Source organism: Oreochromis aureus, linkage group 13, assembly GCF_013358895.1.
Source record: "Oreochromis aureus strain Israel breed Guangdong linkage group 13, ZZ_aureus, whole genome shotgun sequence".
In the NCBI taxonomy this organism is placed as follows: Eukaryota; Metazoa; Chordata; class Actinopteri; order Cichliformes; family Cichlidae; genus Oreochromis; species Oreochromis aureus.
The window spans coordinates 17407128-17428887 of NC_052954.1; the positions used below are offsets into that span (position 1 = coordinate 17407128).

At 37.1% G+C, this 21760-nt stretch overlaps 1 protein-coding gene across 3 annotated transcripts in view; it reads right to left on the reverse strand.

The window, feature by feature from the left end:
- Positions 1-21760, reverse strand: part of hpse2 (heparanase 2) — a 50697-nt gene that overhangs the window by 1617 nt on the left and 27320 nt on the right. For all 3 annotated transcript variants that reach the window (XM_031758745.2, XM_039622160.1, XM_039622159.1), the window contains 8 exons: positions 20370-20543; positions 19213-19384; positions 13790-13837; positions 7625-7718; positions 6696-6802; positions 6435-6549; positions 3342-3487; positions 1053-1199 (listed from right to left, as the gene is read on the reverse strand). In XM_031758745.2, coding sequence (XP_031614605.2) covers positions 1053-1199; positions 3342-3487; positions 6435-6549; positions 6696-6802; positions 7625-7718; positions 13790-13837; positions 19213-19384; positions 20370-20543 — 1003 coding nt within the window. The remainder of the gene's footprint in view (positions 1-1052; positions 1200-3341; positions 3488-6434; positions 6550-6695; positions 6803-7624; positions 7719-13789; positions 13838-19212; positions 19385-20369; positions 20544-21760) is intronic.

Consider the following 21760-nt stretch of genomic DNA (forward strand, 5'->3'; position numbering starts at 1 on the left):
CCTGTTCTAACACCTAAAACATCCTCCATCATTACACTGTTATTGAAGGATCATGCTTGAGCTTTCATTAAGGCCGCATGTGGGTATCATATAACAAAAAGAAAGACACGCACACACACAGTCTTAGGTCATTAGACTGTTATTTCAGGATTTGTGTCTTAAGTCTGAGTCAGAATAACAGGCCAGGGGATTAAGGGAGAGAGTTAAAGACTGAAACCATAAAGTTTTTATTTTAAGAGACATTTTAAGGAAATGGGAATTATATTACCTTGTTACATAAAGTGAAATATATTGTAGCCAAATGGAATGTATACAAAATGAAAAATCTATTGCTAAAACATCTGTTGTAGGCTATAAAAACAGACTCAAAAAAGGACATGAAAACACATTAAAACTTTGCAAAGGACTCTGTGCTCTCTGAAAATTTCCTTCAATAATTAAGCTGGCAAATTAAAGCAGTGCAATGACAATGACCATCTGAACAAACTTAAGTTTTATTTTTCAGTTAGCTTTAATTGTTACATTATTCTTTATGAGAATACTTGTCTTCACCTAACTCTAATCCAGATAAAGACAGGAAAAGGTAATTGCATTTAAGTGTACATTTGCATGTTTTGCGGTGTGGCACTCACTCAGCATGCTGGCTCCATATAAATTATACACTGTGGTCATAAAAGTAAATTGATTCACTGCAGCTCTTTGAAGTTTTGATGTTTAACACCCTATTAAGTTTGGAGGCATAAAGTTGTTTATAAAATTCTAATTTTCCTATTCTTCATTTCAGTGTTTTTCAGATATTTGCACAATGTAATTCCTTTTACAAACCAAGGTTTACTCAAGCAGTGTACAAATAATCAGCATTTTTTTCTTTTCTTTTTGTTTTATATGAGCAATAACTGTCTCTCAGCAGCACATTTATCTTTTTTGAGCAACATAAATAAATAGAAAAGAACTGTTTCACATAGAAAACAATTACCTAAAGCACGTGTGCATGTTTAAGTTTATATCTACACATGTGTAAGAGACAGAGAGGAAGCGAGAGAGATACTAACTTGGCTCGCAGTCCATCATTGCCATAGGGCTGCAGTAGGTACTGATGGACAGTCTTGTTCCGTAACGTTCCAGCCAATTTGATTTTCTTCCTCGATCGATGGAGGTTGATGATGTAGATCGTTATGGATCCTCTGACATAGTTATGACTAGTGTCACAAAGAAAAAGATGGACACTGCCTCATTAATTTTCTTTTACATTTAGAAAATAAGATCAGGGCACAACAGAAAACGTTGCCTCTCCACATCTGTTAATGGGGATTCATTATATATTACATTGCCATGTTGAATAAAATTCTCTATAATTAAAGATGACTACAAAGAGAAGAAAGTCTTTGATATTTGCATCCCATATAGTAATGGAATAAAACCACGACTCCTTGATCTAATCTGGATCAAAAGGTTTTCGGAAAATTAATAAAGAAAGATAAAGCAGGATAAAAAAAGGAAATTCCTTTACATAGCAAGTTACTCTTTATTATAGCCTTAAACCCATCATCTACTGTATATTTAGCATCAACATATTAAACTGCATTTCATTTTTGAAGCCTTTATCATTCCAATAAAGTCAATCTAATACAGAAATCCGCTTCTCTTGTACAATATCCAGTATTGAAACCTGCCGCTGTCTGGCCCAGGGTCAAATGAAGGGTGTGAACACAAAGGGCAACACTTCTTGAGTTACACAGACAACAGTCTTTGAGTCCCTCTCCTTAGAGCAAAACACCGGGGACACAATTTGATAGGAATACTGGCCAAAGGTAAATAACTCAGTGAGACAGATAAGACAAACATGATAAAATCTAATAAGAGCCCATATATGAGGACAAAGACAACACAGCTCTAGTGAATACCACATGTCAGCCTTGGTGTTCACCGTCTGGTAGACATCGCTCCCAGTTACCACCTCCTAAATCTCATATCTTCAAAGCAATATTGGATTTTGGTTTTATGTTTACCTTTGTTTTTTGTGCACAGGTTTAGCAATTTCAGTAACCCGGCAGGACTGTTAATGTTTAATATATATACCAGGAGAAATAGTCCCGTACTCCTACTGGGAACACAGTATATCTGGCTCTGTGTTAAACTCCTACAGCCTTGTTTCTCAGAAATGTGGACCATGGTTCAGATGGTTAGATGGAGTAGGAGATAATAACCTTTTAGACCTTTAAAATGATGAGGTTCTTAAAGATCCAAACCAGGAACATAAACATGTGTTGATGCCGTTTGATGTTGGAGCATCGCTGGAAAGTGAAAAAAATGCCATTCAAACCACTAAAAGGGGTAAAAGGGCAGTGGAAGTCATATTTAATCTGCAAAGACTGCTTGGACACATTTATATTCTTTGCTCTCTAATACAATTTAGTCAAACCACCAAGACTACAATGGTTTGCCCACTTAAGGGCTGACTGTGTAAAACCACAAAGTAGCAGAAATAATGGCAACTGAAGTGGCTTTGGATTTGAGACAGACTGCTTTAGTGCTTCACTGTCTGAACATATGAGTCTAGGGCTGATTGGTATCTTGAGTGGAGCTCAGTGACTCCACATGCCGAGGGCATTTCTCTACTCCTAAATTTACAATACATACCAAGAGACTGAGTGAGTACACTTGTTGAAAACTATTTAGAATATCTGCATCAGTGCCATTAGAACTCACGCTTCTGTAGTATTTCTTGCACATTTATCAACCATCTATCTTTGCTGTGCTGCGATATTTTTCTAAGAGATGCTCCACCTGTAAATGAGCACCGTCTAGAGTATGGCCGTAAGTCTACCCTGGTGCTGACAGCCACTGGCCTGGGTTAAATGATAACCTTGAACAGGCCATGGTGGCACTCTTTATCTCCTCGCGGCACAGACTGCCTTATTGTCCCTCCCCCTCAAATATCCCCCTCCAGCCAATCTGACATGGGATAAAGGCCTAGCACACCTTTCAGCAGCCCTTTGACGACAGGGAGACAGAACCCACGCACCTGATAAGTGATACCCGTTAAGTTTTATAGTCTCTGAGCTGTGAATGAGCGGGTGTCCATGGTCTGCTTATTTATGGGAAGCCAAATGGTGGAGTTAGGGATTTTGTTCTTCCTCACCAGACACCAGCCTCAGGTGTTTGCGAGAGGCATGGGGGGGTGTTCTTTAAACCACAGTCATCTGTTTTCTGTCTGACATTCCTGAAAGTATTGCTAGACTTTACTAACAGTCTATGAGCACTCAGCAGCAAAAAACAACAAAAACAAAACCAAAAACTGGAACAGGTTACAAAATAATCCAAGGTAGTTAAGCACGTACTTTTGATAGCTGGTACAGTGGGCATAGATACGTAGTTTGTCTCGTATGACTCGTCCTGGTTGCGGCTTCCTCTGCAATCCAGCCACTCGCACAGCTAAAACCTTGGGACCAACCAGACGTTTAAACACCAGAGAAAACCAGTAATCCTGTAAATGAAATATCATCACATACACACACAGAGACAACAATTTGCATTATTTTTAATGATTGCATTAGTTAATTTCCTCATTGTAATTTTCAAGACAGGGTTCCAGTAGTGACAGTTGAAACACACCAGTAAAAAGCAACAGGTGTGGAGAAAATGTTTTACATGGAAAAAAAAAAAAAAAAAATTTCATTAAAAAAAAAAAAGAGAGAGGGAAACTCTGGATTCCCCAGAAACAGAACAGCTCCAAAATCTCTATTGTTTTTAATCGAGCCATGAAATGTCCTGGTGATTGTAGAAACAGATTTGGTTTCGAAAACTGTGAGAGTTAAGAATGTGTCAGTAAGTGGCTAACATGTGTGTAAAGAGAGATGTGGTGAACAAAAACATCAAGTCTAAATACTGGACTTCTAGTTGGAGCGCACTGTCACATGACACACGTCACATTGTATTTAACAACCGCTGACTCGTTTAGATTTGACACTTCTTAAATATGACATTTTTACAAAATATTATGCTCTATCATAAATTGCTGTATTCATTATGATTGTTGAGTGGTCCACCATACTAAGTTCCACTCTATAGACTATACAGACTCAACACCTCTTCAAGAGACCCAGAACAACATGTGCTCCTCAGGAAGTTCCCATGCAATCCTGCATATGGCAACATTTAAGGGCTTCTTTTTTCCACTCAGACTTTAACTTAATTTGCTGCCAAGGCATCGAAGAAGCACAGCACAGTATAGAACAGTATAGTGGTGGCCACGGCCAGAGGGACGGATGAATGAATGTATGATCCATGATTATTACACAGAGAATAAGACAAAGAGCAGTGACGAGTCTTGGGTTTCATTTATGAATGACAACCAGATTGATTCCAAACTTGATGCTTTGTTTTTAAATTTCAAAAACACAAGTAACAAAAAACATCAATAAACCAATATAATTAAATCTGTGGCTGTGATGACCACAGCAATGATTAGTGGTTGTTAATGTGGAATATTTTAGAGAAATATCTGTTGAGGTCCTACATCTCCAGCTGTGTAACTGTTTCCTTCTTATCCTGTCTATTGCTCGCCATCGTCTTTTTTCACCCTTTTCTGTGTCTTTTTTAAATTTAATTGAGTTTTTTTGCACTTTACTTTCCCCCCTTGGATAGATATACAGACAAACATCAACTGCTGGAACAACAATTACTTCAAGAACTGGTAACATGCCAATATAAATAAAATAGAAACACCAGACACCAATCAAACTTCAGCTGCTCAGAGGTAACAAAGGATGATAACAATTAAACCTTTATGGTTAGCTAATACGGACAAATTAGATTCAGCCCACTGCATCATCAACCTGGTTTTGATGTAAGAAATAAAAATTCTTTCTTCTTTAACCGTGAGCAAAAATCTCCTTACTTACTGCCAGTCAGACAGAGTTCTGTTTAAAGAATGGATCTCAGACAAAATCAGCCATCTCTTTAATTTAGGCGTTTACTACTCACTTCTAGAGGGGATGGCTGACACATGTGGAGTCAAAACAACACAAAACAGGAAAGAGAAGCATGATTGGGAAAGAAGAGTATGCTTTAAAAAAAGTAGGAAGGGGAGGGGGGAAAAGTGTGGAAAAAAGATGAAGCAGTTGAGCCATTCAGTGGGCTTGGGGCTTTCACTAGATTCTACCAATGGTGGAGTCATCCTATAGGGGATGGGGCCAGGTCATAAATTTCCCATGCAGTGGACAGGTTGGCGCTGCAGTGAATTCTCTCAGCAGGTAGGCTGGTGCAGCCTTCAGACATCCAGCCATGTTAAAAGCATTGTGATCTTAGCGGGAGATCCCCATTCCCAGAAAAATAATGGAGACAAAGAGGGAGGAAAAAATGAAGCCATCTTTATTGTTTAATATCTTATAGGTGAAGTGAGGTTAAAGTAAGTGCATGCCCGCTAGTGAGCTCTAATGAGGGCGTTATTGAAAAATGTTTTGCAGATGTAATTAGTTCATGAGCCCAATAACATTAGCAGCTAATAATGTATTTTGGAGCTGCCAATACACATTAGACTACCTTTCTAAGTAAAGAAAAAGAATAAAAGTCCTAAATAATAACAAATGTTTGATAAATGCAATGACTCCATCATTTTTTCCTTTATTGTTGGAAGAATGATTTACTGTCCATGTCATTAATATAATCCTCTCACCCTACACTGCCTCTGCTTTATATAAACCCCTTTTTATTAACTGAATAAATCTTTTTTATGAACTTGGCACGTGGTAGCATTTTATCACTTCTTGACATTTCAGATTTTTTTGTAACAAAATGAGATTAGCTAAAAAGCAAGACAATGCTACAAAGCACCCTTTTAAAAATAATTTAATTAGAGGGTTTAATAAGAAACAAACATCATGACTGCAGAGGTATACCTCTTACACGTATTAATATTATTTTCCCCTCATATTCTAATAATGCACAACCAAGTGACTAACAATGAAACAATAATACGTTTTTGTTATTTGGGTTTTTTTTTTTAGACCAAACCACCAGGGAACTTGGCATTGGGCAGTCTCATTCCACACAGGTTTGCAGGCTATTTGACTAACATGCCTGTGTATCAGATTCTCAGGTTGCAGATCTCTCACCAGCAGACTGTCCCACACAGAGAAGCACAAAGTTATGATGGGGGTGGAGGGGAGCAGTGACACTGTCCTGTGCTACTGATAAAGGGCTAAGGTTACATGGCATTTTGCCCCCGCGTCTAACTACTCATCACCACTAAACACCTTTCATCTCAGCTAATAGCTCCCACGGGAAAGAGCAAGAGGTGCCATCAACACACCAAGTCTAATAAGGGAAAACTCTTGCATAGTAGTCCGGTCAGATCTTGGCCATTTTGATTGCAGCACTAAGAAAGTGAACAGACATTTCAATCTTTTTTGAAATAAAATAAAGAGACTTACAGGTAGAGGGTTAAAATGCTGGTCCACAAGATGTGTGTATCCATAGTCAAAGAATGAGTGACGCAACACAACATCAATGCCATTCAGTGCAGCCATACCCAGCGTGTTCATCCACCTGTAATATGAGAAAAATATGTGATACATCAGAAATATTCAGCATTTTATTAGGAATAAATACTTTTAACTAGCAAATATGAAAGATTTTCCAATTGTTGCTTCCAATATTTTAAGTAAGGGTAGTATGATGATAACAATACTTACAGAAAGCCAGCAGCATACGTGTCAGAGAGATTACTGATGCCACTTGCCCATGCTGGCCCAAGTCCACCAAGCCACACCTTCTTACCTGGAGTATGTGTGTTCACAACCTGCAATGAGTCATGGAAAAGAAAATTATCAACAAAATTTGGATTTCATATTTAAGGCTTAAGAATCAGTGCAACCTTTTCCATCTAAAATTATCTGAGAACCATCCATCCAACTCAGGCTGGAGATTATCTCAGCTAACATTGATCAAGAGGTTGCATCCTGGTCGTCCCAAGTCCATCACAGGGCTATTCTGAGGAGCGTTACAATCCTACATTTTTAACCATATAAACTTTTATGATGCAGAGGAACTAGTGAGACGTTATTAGAGTTTTCAACAAAATACTTTTACCAATAAAAAGAGAACAATAATAAATCTGTACACAAATCAGAAAGACATAAACCTGACCTTATTGTTTGCGTGGTGGTACACAGAGTAATCCCACTACTTTTGCCTGTTTTAAGTTTTATTCTTGGTAGTGATTGTTGATTTCCCTGAGGCACTTTGGCACTGATCATCTTTCCACTCACCCAGTTTTGATAATATTACGAATTGGCAGCCATAACCATCTTACCCTCAGGGCTTACTTTTGTGGTTTGCACATATGGCTTCTTCAGCAAAAAAAAACAAAAAACAAAACCCAAACTATCTCAGGACTGGATGATCCAAAATTTTGCAAACTCATTAGAAATGCAAATATATGTCTGGATTCAAATTATTTTTTTTTCATATCTTCTCATACATTTTGTATTTACACTACAGGTATAGAACTCAAGAGTTTAAGGAGTCGTTACAGTCATCCCCATTTTATCAAGCATACAATATATATATATGCATATGACTGGGATTATTTATAGTCAAGGTGTAAGTAAAACTTAAGTACCTTGGTCACTTTACTGATCTGCTCTGCAAGTGTGTCCAAAAGTCGAGTTTTTAGGAAGTCCTCTGCTTTGTTTATTCTGCCATCCATGTAATAACTGTAATGAAAATGCAAGACAAACAATGTGAAAATATATGCAAATGTATATATAAAAAAGCTCATCTTGATTTGATATCCATCTATCCATCCATCCATCTGCTTATGTTCAGTTTAACCTTGCAACAATGAACTTTAAACTGTAAAGGTTTTACAGCAGCTTTGATAAACAGGCACTGACACACTCAATTATATTTCAGTGCAGTGATAATCCAATTTTACTGAGATTGCATAATGGACGACTTGGAAGCATGGACATTTCAGACAGACTGAATAATAAAGACATCAATCTGCATGTGTGTGAGAAAAGAATAAAAAACAAAAAGACATGAGAGAAAAAGAGTGTGTTAAGGCAGCATGAAGAGAAGAATTTATTAGAGCCAAAGTCCTGCTGAACAAAACCCTGTGGGAAAACAGAAATCCCCTCCAACATACTCTCTAAACGAGGGAAAGTCAGTGATAATAGCTTCACTGTCTAGTGCATATTCAGGTGCCATAAAAAGGCTTTTTCCACCACTATTTTATTTGATGAGTGAGTTGCAAAGTTAGAGCGGTAAATGGATATAAATATGTCTGTTACATTCAACTGTTTCCAAATGAGTTAACACTAAACCAATCTGTGGAAGGTAAACCTCCTTAAATTTTGTTGTTGTCCTAGAGTTTTTTAATCTGGTGCCTGTTGCAAGACGCATGATGTTAGGAATGCATTTTATATCAACCAGTAATGACCAGCTAACCAGAGAGCTTCAGACAAGAGTAATTGTTATGACAAAGAAGGCTACAGCCTTTATCTCCTCCTGGCACAGCTTCTGTAAGGTCTGGCTTTTCCTTATTGGGAGACGTGTATCATAAAACTACCTTGATCATGTTTGTGTAATTACTCTCATTGCCAGTGGGGGGAGACAACAGTTATATACTCAATCAATCAATTAATTAGTCAGTACACTTTGATTGGCTCTCCTAGGTGTTGGTATTTGTAAATAACTTATGAACATGCAAAATATCAGGACCAAAAATACCGGGAACAGCATTTCTATGAACAAAGAACTGCCTTGTTCAGTTGTCAAAAGTATCTCATTTAAAATTTCCACATTTAGCTTGAGTGTTTTATTAACCAGCTGACTGCTTCAGTAAATATTTATGCTTTTTTTTTAAGACAGCAGAAAGTGTTCAGCTCTTAAATGCGACCCTCTGGGTACTGTTATAAATTACCAATGAAAGTATTCAGGGTTATCAATGGTATAATTGTGAAAATAAATTACAACTATTAAGCCCAGTGATGTCATTAAATATCATCCTTTGTACAAACATCAGAAAACATAGCATGCATAGGAGGTGGAATAATGAAGATGCGTCCTTTTCTAAATTTTTAAAAGCAGCACATGTTATAAGATATCATCCAAATTTCCATAAAGATGGAAGTAAAAATATTTTATGTAAAATTGTTTTTTTTCTCCTCAATCGATTTGTAATAGACACACTCAGGTCTCTTGGAGAATGCTAGTTAGTATATGTCTTAATCAAAATTTCAAAATAAATTGAGACAACGTAAGTAAGAATGGTACTTTAAATACAATGAAAGTAGAGTATAAGACCATATAATCGTAACAACTAAGGGATCATAAATTCAAAAACTATGTTAGAACCTCTACTGAACCATTTTGGAAAGGTCTACGGAAATGACAGATGTGCCAACAAAACTGCTGAGAACAGAGCTGAATTTAGTTTATGTGGGGTGAAGCAGTGTTGCAATCTGAGCTTAACCTTGTTGAAATTTTCCTCATAGCACTGGAGAAGTCCCAAACTCCTGGCCTCAAACTGTAAACAATGCATGGATTAAGTAATAGCCTTACACAAATTATTTGGCTATCCTGTCATCTTTTCCGAGAGCTTACAATAATTCTTCAGTCCAGATCTAAGGGAAGAAATTCCAGTTCATATATGGAAACAGAATAAGACAGCACAAATTCTATCTACATCTTACACTACAAATTAGCATTAGAGTCAATTTTGCTTAGAGTATATACAAGCATCCAGTAAAAAAGCAACACTAGCCTTTAAGATAAACACTCAACTTGGTGGTTCTTTAGTGCAGGAACACACAAAAAAAACAAATTATGCAAACAATGCTCAAGTATTTTGACCAAAAACTCAGAATTAGTATTCAGGTCCAAGCTCCTCAAACAAAACCACAAAATTTTCCTTTGTTCATTCAACGTTTGGCATGCTACTTTGGGCTAAACGTTCCAAAATTCACTAAAATGCAAAAATCTACAACACAGGGCCTGAATGTTTTTAGACAAAGATCTGCTTGGTCAGCTTGTTTTACACTGCTCTGTCCAAGTGCCAGCACCACATCAAAGCCAGCTCACTTACAAAAGTATCTAGCACTCTACTAACACCAAAATATGGCACAGCCTAGAGACACAGATGTAATCAGTTCAGACAAGGATGGACAGAAGCAGAGGTGCATCTGCATCAGTACCACAGTTTGAAAACTATTTAGCTGAAATGGTCCTACATTAAATTTTTTTTTAGATAAAAGGACAAAAGTATTGAAGCATAAATTTACTTTCAAACATGGGCTTTTGATTTGTTATGATCACAGAAGATACTTTTAGAAGACTGTTATTAGTTTTTGCACTCATGGAATTTTTTGCTAATGGATTTTTAAAGGGCCTAAACTGTAAACAATGTAGAACAACTTACTTTTAATAACTGCATGTGAGGCACCAAAAATTGTCCATCTGGTGTAGCAAGAGATTTTGGGAGTAAGCAGAGGGGTAGCAAAATAAGAAAAGGATGTGTTCCTTGAATGTGGACCATCAGGTTATCATTAGATCAATCATAATTATGTAACGGCTGAAGAATATGTAGCGTCCCCTAGGATTTCACGAGTAAATTTACAGCCCCTTTGTGATTTTCACCTTTAACATCTCTTTTCCCCCCCTTGACATTAGCTATAAATAAGATACTCAGAGGGCAGGAACTGGTACCACTGCCATTCTGACAGGAAACAAGAAACCTCTGGCTATAACATGTTAGCCTGGCTTGTAAAAAGCAGCACTAACTAACTAACATATATATTTGAAAAAAATGTTTCTAATGCACTTTAAGCGACAATGATTAAATCAAGAAGGGCTCATTTGAAAAGCAAGGTTTGTCAAAATGCGCCTTTCATTATTAGAGCATTTAACTGAGGGAGCTTGCTTGTTTGCTTCACACCCAGATGTCCACACCACTGGAGCAATTAGTCTCAGATGTGCTTTGCTCAGGGGCAACTAAACAGCAACCTTAAAAAATTGTAAATCTGTCTTGTTGACTTTTCTTGGTCATATTTAGACCTGGCACCATGTCCTCACACACTTTAAACTAATTTAAATCTCTCACCAAGAAGCAGCCCCTGTTGGTAAGGCAGTTCACCATACATAAGGCTAGAGGGCCTTGGTGTAGCAAAGTGATTAAAGTTTGTCGAAAACCACAAATGTCAACCACATGGCATGGCTTGAGGATAAGTCAGGGAATCAGCATTAACATCCATCTTCTCAGGAGTATAAATGTTTCACTGAAATCTATAAAAACCTATCGATATAATCTAAGTCAGATTTTGACTGAAATACTGATAGATCACAGTTACCTTAAAAAACAATCAACAGGAATTCCCCCAAAAATCTGTTCTGTTAATTTCAGGATAGATGTCAGTGTTATTGCTAATTTAAATGTAATTTTTTTAAACAATATATTTATTGAGATCATTTATATGTCTTATTTTAGTTTAATGTGAGCTCAGTGTGAAGCCTATTCTTTACTCTCTGTTTAATTAAGTGCACATACATTACTGTCCCCCACTACACACTGACAAGAGGTAAAATTAAGTTAGCATTACTTGAGTTAACAGGACAACAAGCTCTTTCCACTATCTCACAGATGCACACACAGACATAGAAAAACATACAAACTATACATCATGAAACATCCACTTTACAAAACACACTATATGGATATAAGCACTGGGCCACCTACACTTTACACCTGCATGAGCTGCATGGCCACATAAACCTATGCCATGAAGTTCCTGGTGCAAAATTTTTGTGCCGATGTTAATACCAGAGGAGGTTAGGAACTCTTTCGTGCACTATGAGCCTCAGCACTCAGTGACCCCGCTCTGTAACTTTACGTGGTCTGCCACTTCATGGCTGAGTTGCTGTGGTTCTTAAATGCTTCCACTGTGCAATAATTCCACTTAGTCTTGATGGCAGAAAATCTAGGAGGGAAAGGAGGAAGAGACTTCACAAACTAACTTGTGTCAAAGGTGGAGAATTCAGTGCGCTCTTTAGGATGAGCCATTTTTTAAAATATGTTTGTAAAGGCAGATTGCTTGCCTAAGGGCTTGGTTTTATACACCTGTGGCAATTGAACTGAAAACACCTGAATTCAACGATTACTTTTGTTGATATAGTTCAACACAAAATTCCTAACCTTAGTGTGCACCATTTAGGAGTGTAATATTAACCTACTCCTAATCTAAACTAAGCCTACAGTAGCTCAAACCTCATGGTAAAAGCATGTCTTTGCTGTAAAATGTAATGATTCGCAAAAATTGACCTAAAGTTATATGTGCCTTGTCAGGCTAAAAAAACAGAGGTGCTTTTAAAAGTGCCCAAGAGAGGAAAAAGCACCATTGTCAGCTTGATTTAAAAAAAAAAAAAATTTCCCAACATCCACAATATTTGTTAAAGCAACCACTACTGGGATGTTAGGTCCTCAAAACAGGTCCTGACATTTGGATAGGTTTTTTTGCTCAGTGTAGTTCATTTTTATTCACCTCTAATGTATTAATGGAGATGTTTTTTCATCACAAACCTTGGATAAAATATATATCTGGTTTTAGGGTTAAAGCACCTTGACAGAAAAAAAAGACACCCAGGCCTCTAAAATGAAAGAAAACTTAATACTGAAGAAAGATGAAGAAAGAAATGTGAAGACAGAGAAGACAGAGAGAAAATCAGGGAGTTTAATAGAGAACGACTACACATACTGATCATGCCTTGCTGGTGAATCCAAACATGGATAAGCAATAACTGAGACAAGATGCTGCAAATGTCAAACTACAATGTTGTGGGAAAATGTCATAATATAATGCAAACCACATATTGTTGTTTCAAGATTTGGAGGTACACAAATATTTCACGTCATAACCAACACGTTTCATCACCACAAGTGCCGACTGGACACCTCCGACTGTAAGCCACAGACAGACGTATACTAACAAATTCACAACACTTTCCAAACAGGTTTAAATCGAGTGCTTCGTTTCCTACCAAGCACGTCTGACTCAAAACAACTTGAGACAGCTGCACTAGAGTAAAACCTATGTCGTAGACGTGTTAATGAGTGGTCTCTACTTTTATTGGGTTGGCTTCTTTTGTAGAGGTCAGAGTTTCTGTCACGCAGCCTGGTTAGACTGGAATCTGGACCTCTTGTGTAAAACGGGCTAATTGACAAAGGGAGTGAGCCAGAGCATATGGTTTGATTTTAACAGTGTGGGTGGTGTTTTTCCAAGCCTTACTGACAGCCCTTCCACCTTCTGTTTCATCTAATTTCTCCTAATTAGACCTGACCTTCACCTTAATGACCACTCACTCAGACACAAAGGGTTTGTCTTAGCTTACACTCAATGTGCCTTTTTGTACATATTTTACATGTGGGTGTAAAAAGATACAGATAAAACATTGGGGAAAAAGATCAAACCAGTGATACATTTGTATGCATTCCTACAGTATGTGCAACAGACAAATGGCAGGTGTTACTAATTTAACACACACATTGTCTCTTAGGCTCCTTTTCCTGTTGTTCTACTTGCAGGATAAACACAGTCTGGTGAATATGCATCAGTCTCTCTTGGTAACTGTGCTGACAAATTTGCAATATTGGTACAAAAACACAGTGTGGCCTGTGGTGTTAGATATATGGTTTTGAATTACTCTCTTTCGGAAGAACGTAGGTTAATTCTGGGTTTTTCTGTAGATAAAATAATAAAAAAGGGTAAAAATTAAAGGGTAAAATACCTACTGTTGCCACGTAACTGCATCTACAACAGAGCCAGCATTCTTCATGAACCTGAAAGAAAACACAAATGTCATTAACTGATTCGTTGTATTTTGTCTTCAATATATGACAACCTATGTCTTCCTTTCACAATTACAATACGGCTATATGAATATTACAACATTTTACCCATTTAACCGTTAGTGCTCAGTTTATTTAACAACAATATTTTCAATTCAAGTGCACATATGTCACCTACAATTTATCCCGAGAAGAAAACAAAATCTATCTAGGTGACAAAAGCCATAATTCACTAAAACTCTTTGTCCACTGTCATAAAATGTGTTGCAATGTTCATTCTTTTAGCAGGTAAGCAATTGGTAATTAATTAGACTTTAGGATTAAAGGCAAATTTCTGAAAATCAATCAAGACAAATTACAAATATAAGAAAAGTGTAATTTCACAGCTGAGAGCTCCTTAAAAAGACAGCAAATGGTGTGTATGCATTATGCAGATTTACTGTCATTTTAAAATATGTGTATGCAGCAGTCTAGATTTGGCTTATAAAAATTAGTTCTTTCATAGTTATATAGCTTACATAGCATAATTACATAGTTTAACAGTCACTGTTAGGTCCATATATTTTGTGATGCTTTGCCAAACCCTCGCTGCAGCTGTCTTCAGTTACTGTTCCTTCATGGCTCTTTCTACCTCTGGTTTTGTCTGCAAGTGAAATGCAGCTCTATTGCAATAACAAAGCCAATGTGGAATATTCCACTTCCTGATCTTTCAAAACCTTTTCACAGATTTAGGTAACTCTCCATCTGTACTGTGAAGTGCTAAAGAATTACCTTTGGGAATGAGGCTAAACACAGACTGCAATACTTTATACTTCTGAATCCATTCATCTGCTTTTGTCACATCACCAGCAAACTACACTGAAAGTCATGCTTGTCCATGCATTACACTGCCTTCACCCTTCACCCAAGAGATGTAGTATGCTTCAGATTAAAGGTAGCTCTTAGTCACATCTGCCTACATAAGACTGAGCTGGTAGTGTAGCACCCCTATTTTCACTTGCAAAGTCTTTTATTATGGTAGATTTTTGTAGTGATTTTATTTAACCATGGAAAGGATCCTGTGATCATCTACGACTTATCTTCCACAGTGTCCATGAATTTCTATGTTGTCTAGCTCAACAGTGCACTCTATCCTCCAAATGAACCAAATTGCTGAGCAGGTCAGTTCTAACTTCTATTTATTTTTTTACTGTTTAAGGCCGGTTCCACTTATTTTTCATTTGCAATTTCTGCTCATTTGAAAAGACAGTAACAGCCTCCAAGTCCAAAATGGAATGAACACCAGAACTGTTTAATATATAAAGATATAGTACAGAGATATGCTACACCTATCCATAAGACATATAATAAAATAAAATCATTAAATAAGAAGTACAATTAAATTGAACCCTCTCAAAATATTTAAGTCCCTCAAAAGTCAATGCAATATTTCTGTTCAATGCCTTAAAATGAGACCTAAGCACACCCTTTCACGACATATTCAGTCTAACGTTGAATTTGAAAATAAGCAAATGTGCAATGTAAGTAATATGGCAAATCTGCAAACTACTAGTTTTATTTATTTTTTTAAACTAATTAGAGTTGCTGATTCTATAGCTTGAGGATTTGATTTGTTAATTTTCAGTTTAATTGTTATTAATAAAAGGAAAATCATCTGAGAGCAGAATCATCCTGTACACAAACACCGTGCAAACACAGAGTCCCCTCTTTGTATCTGCGTATGTTTCCTGATCTACCTGACCCAAATCGCTCCATATTTGGCTGTAACAGCTTGTCAGACATGCCAAAATGTGCGTCTCTAAACATCATGTCACAGAAACACAACTTTCACTGGTCTGGCTTGTTTAGTCTGTGCAGCTCAGATATTTGGACTCTTGAGCTGCTCAGCATCTAATTAATCTTATTTCCTGAGAGCAGCAGAGTAGTTGGGCTGTCAAACACATGAGCAACCCCCTCGTAACAGTGTCAAACACACAAGAATCGTCCTGTCGTTTAATGCGACACCCATGACCTACGGGTACTCCGGCTCTCGACTCTTCATCATCTCAATCGTCCTCCTCTTCTCACTACTCATCTTCTATGTCCTCCCTTTGTTCTGATAACACTGCTCATTAATCAGTCTGACTATTGCAGTACACATACACAAAAAAAAGCAAAAAAACACACCTTTTTGCTTCTGACTAAATCTGAACTGTCAGTGCTCAGTGAGATAAAAGGCAGCTCCTAACGGTTTCACTGATGTAAGTAGTTCAAGTACATAGTGGAGACAGATCCATACCAAATTATTCTTTCTCCATAGTCTTCCAACTACCTGTCAAAATGTGTGTGGCTGCCGAGAGGCTAACATATATTGAGACATTAAACTGTTCCTGTGAATTTAAGTACACATGTGCTTATATACTTGTGTGCATGTGAAAACATTTTAACACATAAACATATTCAATTTACTTTATAGATGGTATTTTGGTTAAATGACATGCTGACCCCATTTATTCAACAAATTAAAACCAGTACTATGTGTCCCACCTCCATCACTTCTAATTGTCTTATTAGCTCTGTAATAAATCTCCTAAACCTCTTGTGACAGTTTAGTGGAGCGCAGAATACAGCTTCCTTTCAGCCACACAAAATAGATGTTAAGTTTTTATGGTTGCTGCACAGGAGCACCTCTAACATCTGCATTTATTCACCAAAATCTATCAGACATTGCAAAATGTTCCCAACATTGTCATGTTTATGACTGTGTGTATCTGACCAGTTGCTCTTACATACACAAAAGTCTAAGTGGAAGCTAAGAGGGGACAGAGCGTTCTTCATTGCTGCCCCCAGTTTATGGAATAAATGCCTCTGCACTTTAGACAGTCACCTCCACAGCCCATTTTTAAAACACATTTAAACTCTCTGGCCTTCGACCGGGCATTACACATTGATCTTACTTGCCTTTGTTTTATTATGGGTGCTTGTTTGTGTTTTTATTCTATTCTAGTTGTTTTTATCGGTCCTGCATTTATTCACTTTTGCGTGCAGCACTTTGTATTTGGTGTGGTCGTTTTTAAAGTGCTTTATAAATATTGCACACTGAATGTCTGAATAAAGTAATTACACTTTAGATTGACTTGATAAGGGCCCCACGTAACATCTTAAAACATGAATGTAAAATATCTGTCAAGTTATCAACATCTGAATGATCATAACAACATTTTTCTATATATTACTAGCTTTTTATGCACCACCCTTGTGTGTTTAATATAGAGTCTGACAATTCTATTATTTGGGTGATTTTGGCCTATCATAGATTTATAATGTATTTATTATGCTCTATGCACCACAACAAAGCTTTTTACTTTTTTGCTTGAGGTAACGTATATATGGCGTCATTCATTTGTCCACCAGTGCAATTTCAACCTTGTGGTTTACAGTCTTCTCTCAATGTCTGCAACAGAACCATGGCCAGGTGGTTTCTTTGTGCTAAACTTCAAACTGGATTACTAAAAAAAACATAAAATAAATAAATACATTTTATATGTATATATTTGTCAGTTGGATAGTGTATGCATTCCCAAAATTCCAGTATTAGTCAGACTAATTTCAAACAATTAATCAAATTATTATATACTGCTCATAAAGTCAAAAACAAAGGGTAAAAAGTAATTTTTTGATAGTACCAAATTATTTTATTATCCAGAGGAAAAAAGCAAACATTGCACCATAAGGTCACACTTTATTTGTATTGTCCAACACTGACAGAGTTGTGTATATACCTCCATGTTTGACTTTCACCCTTTGTTTGTTGTACTGGGCCAGTGATGCATTCATTTTAGTCAAGTTTGTTTCCATTTCAACAGACAGAAAAGCTCACAAAGGCGTTACTTTTTTGGAAATAATGATTTTGTTTGAGGAATACTGTCAGCTGTTTGGTTGACAGAACTAAGGATAAATTTCTTGTCTAAAATGAATTTCAACAAACTAAGACTTGCAGTAATACCCAAAGAAGCCTACATACCTGTGACAGGCAATCTGGGGTTTGTTATTTGTAATGCAGCAAGGTCAAATTATGCTTTTAAAAAAGTTTTTCTCTGGTTAACAATCACTATTAGATTATCCAAATAAAAGTTTTGCACAAACTTTTCCAATTCATTAGTGAAAAGAGGAGAATGTGTTATTCTCTGATGACACTAATTTGCTATTTGTATCCAAAGTGCATTTTGTAAGTCACCAACTTGATCAACTGTGGGTCTTAAACTAATTTTGAATTAAGATTAGGTTAAGTTGAAGACAGCCAATTACACACTCAATGCCAGTGGAAAAGTGGTTTGTGGAAGAACAAGAGGGGGAGGGTTTTTTTTAATCTTTTGTCATTGAGGCTTTGAGTTTCTAAGGATCACAACAAATTATGTTTCTTTCGCCTAAATTCAAGGGTTTGTTTCAGTGAGCCACACTTTGTAAAATATACTTGGACAGACTTCATTGAACTGATGAATTGATAAAGACAATACAAAATGAGTCAGCGTCTTAAAGGAGGTATTACTTTTCCGTTTTGTGCTCCATATTCCCATCCAGATCTTACGTTGCCCGTGAATTGTTAATGTTCTGATTTTCATCTGCCAGATAATTACAGCTTGTGAATGCAACATAGATAAACCGTGGAGCTACAATATTGTGTGGCTACAGTACAACTTGTCCAAAAACAACACGGTAATTTTCAGTGAAACAGAGTCAGAACAATTTAATCTTGCTTTAAGTCAACTTGAATAAAATTTTATCCAGCTAAAGAAAGTATGAAAACCTTTCCATTTTCCAAAGATTATAGTAAGAAAACGAAAAGGTTTTTAGACATACAGACAGACATAGATTATAGTAAACTGTATTAAATGCTGGTAAATAATACTACACATTGACATTGTGACATTGTCTTGGTTGCTCTTTTGTGGTAAAGGTTTGGCTACCAAGTGTAACAATGCAACCTTTGCAGAGGACAGGCTGCAGTTGAAAGAGCGGTTAGATAAGCGACCAGAGTCAGTCCAAAGTTGCTGCAGCTTCTGGGTGAAACAAGCAGGTGGGACGTTGCGCCATCACGTTATCAATCAGATGACACTTTATTTATGCTGACATGGTATAACTGAAGCTGAGACCCTAAAACCTGCAGAGTGGGAATCCATAAACACTGAATACAACTACAGAGTGTGTGTGTGTGTGTGTGTGTGTGTGTGTGTGTGTGTGCGTGTAAAACTTTTACTGAGCTTTACTGTGTTTAATGCATAAACTACTGCAGCATACTTTCCACTACCTTCCCCCTTTCTTTTCCAGCAGGACAGCCTAAGAAGGAGTGGAATCCTAGCCAATCCCTGTTTTACTTGGTGACTCACCCATCCAGCAGCAGAATGGCGTTCTTCCGGGGTCGTCCTGCGTTGGGGCCAAAGAGGTGAGCTCGGTGGTAGAAGCGCACAGACTGCAGCAGGGTACGTAGTTTGGTGTAGTCCTGAGCCAACTGGGTGCTGTTGACCGCACGACCCACCATGCTGCGGTACGCATTGGGCTCTGGAAAGAGAAGACGCAGTACACTGAGGAAGATAAGAGTTTATACAAGCAGCATTGGGAAGATGACAAAGAATGATGTTGTTGTTGTAGTCTGATCCTGCTCTTAGAATATCCAACAGCCAGTAGAAAAAAGGATAATTGGCCAATTCACAGTAATACAGACAGATGGACATTGCTTCAAGGGAATAGCCAAAGCACACAGGGTGGCCTTGCAGATTCAGTACAACTAAGAAAGTGAAGGATTTTTACAAAAGCAGAAAGACTAAACTTTAGCAGACTCATTGTTGATTAACAACTTCACTGAAGATTTTTCTGTACCAGGCTGTTTCATCTTAAAAACATAGCCTGCTAACATGTCTGCTTTATTAGTGTATGTTGATATGCTGTTCATGAGAACTATGAAATGATTAACTGCACATTTTAAAAGAAAACCTTTAATTCATCATATAATTGTCCCCTATATCTTGTGCTACCTCAGCAATTGAATTGAAATTATTTCTTTTGTTGCAGTCACATATACAGTTATTAGATATTTGCTGCTACTCTTAGGCTTAGGCTTAAAACAGGGTGATAATAAGTTTTTAATGTGAGGGTATTTTTATATTTTCAGAAAATTAAAAGAAAAAAATAGTTTACTCCTATGCGAACCCTTGGGTTAACCCTTTAACTGTTACTGAACTTAACAAATCCTTCATGGAATCTGCAACACTTTACTTTAGTTCTGTAACAAATTTGTATTACAAGTGACAATACAAGCATGAACTATTATACTGCATTTAGTTTATGCTTCAAATTTAATTTACTGCACTCACCAGAGAGAATAATGATATGATTTTGGCAATAAAAACTATACAGGGTGTTACCTTTAAAACACTTTCTTTTCCTTTTGCTCCTCTAAATATTTTAAATAGTATAAAAACTCCAGGTATGATTGTAACTCATCATGTGTTTTAGTAGACAGTTTGGAGTATGTTGCTGTACTGACCATTGCCCAGCTCCCAGGAGATGTTGTATTTCTTGCCAGCGCTGTACTTCAGGAGGCTGAGGGTGGAGGAGGTGTTCCAGGAGTTGTCTGGATTTCTGTGTAGTGCGTTGAGCCCCAGGATCAGGTGCAGGCCAGCACAGTCGGCAAAGTTGTACAGTTTGTCTAAAGACCTGGCTGGGAAAAACCCACAAAGCAGTTGTAACTTTGATTCTTTTTACACGTCTGGAATCATATGACCACATGAACATGATAGAAAACATGTGTAACTCATGGATTCACTGATTCACATGCCCTCTGTTTCTATATGTTTATGTATACAGTAGCTCTTAAACCATATCTGTGGTGCTTTCTGCACCACAACTATGTATGTTTGCAACCGGCTACATTTTCTTTTCATTAAAAAAAAAGAAGATGGAAAGGTGTTGACATTATGTAACATTATGCACTATTATTATACTTATTTTAAAGTCAACTTTATCAAAACATATATTCAGACTTGGAGGAAAACAAAACTGAAGCAGTATAGGTTTGTGTCACGTGTATACTACTGTATTTACACTGTGAGTACTATGAAACCTGCTTAAAAACTTAAGATAATTAATCAGTTATGACAAAAAAAAAGCCAAAATGAGAATTCCAATAACTAATTTGTTTTACATTAGCTACTGAACAACATTTAAGCTGGTTCCACTCAGTTCTTTGTGGATCAACTAATCCATTTGTTCGCATATTCACAGATATAATAGTGAAGATAGAAGTAAATCAACCAGAAATAGAGCCCAGCTTTGAGGAATGTTTATCTTGTCTGTGGCGTAGGTAACATTGTTGTGATTAACTGTATACAAAGTTGCTTCCACCACTTCAGCTTTCAAACTAAACCATTCAAACAACCAAAGAGGAGAACATTCCTTAGCCATACTGTGTAAGTACTGTGTAAGATGTACTTGAATAAACTGACTGCACGTGGTGCAGGATATACCTGGAATGTATTCTGCAACCAGTTCTGAATTTCGTGTGTCCATTTGTACACACGACAGCAGAGTTTCTTCCTTCAGCAACATTCAGTGAGAATGCAGACAGACTGATTTTCCCATCATGGACTCCTGTGGTGATGCGCTCCTCTAAGCATCAGGCACAGGATTGTTCTGTTCTGCAGCTGACTGCTCACTCATGTTTATGTCTGCTGTCTCCATCAGAACACATTATTTTCCCTATGCAGTAGAGGATAAGGCCAACGGCAGATGTTGGCATACAGTGAGAGTGCCAAAAGTGTTTGTTTATATTTTAATGTGTGACTGTAGGCTGCTCCTGGATACCTTAGGCTCTTGTTTTGAAATTTAATCTGTTTGGATTCATTCCATTAATGTAAATATTACCCTGAACTCTAACCC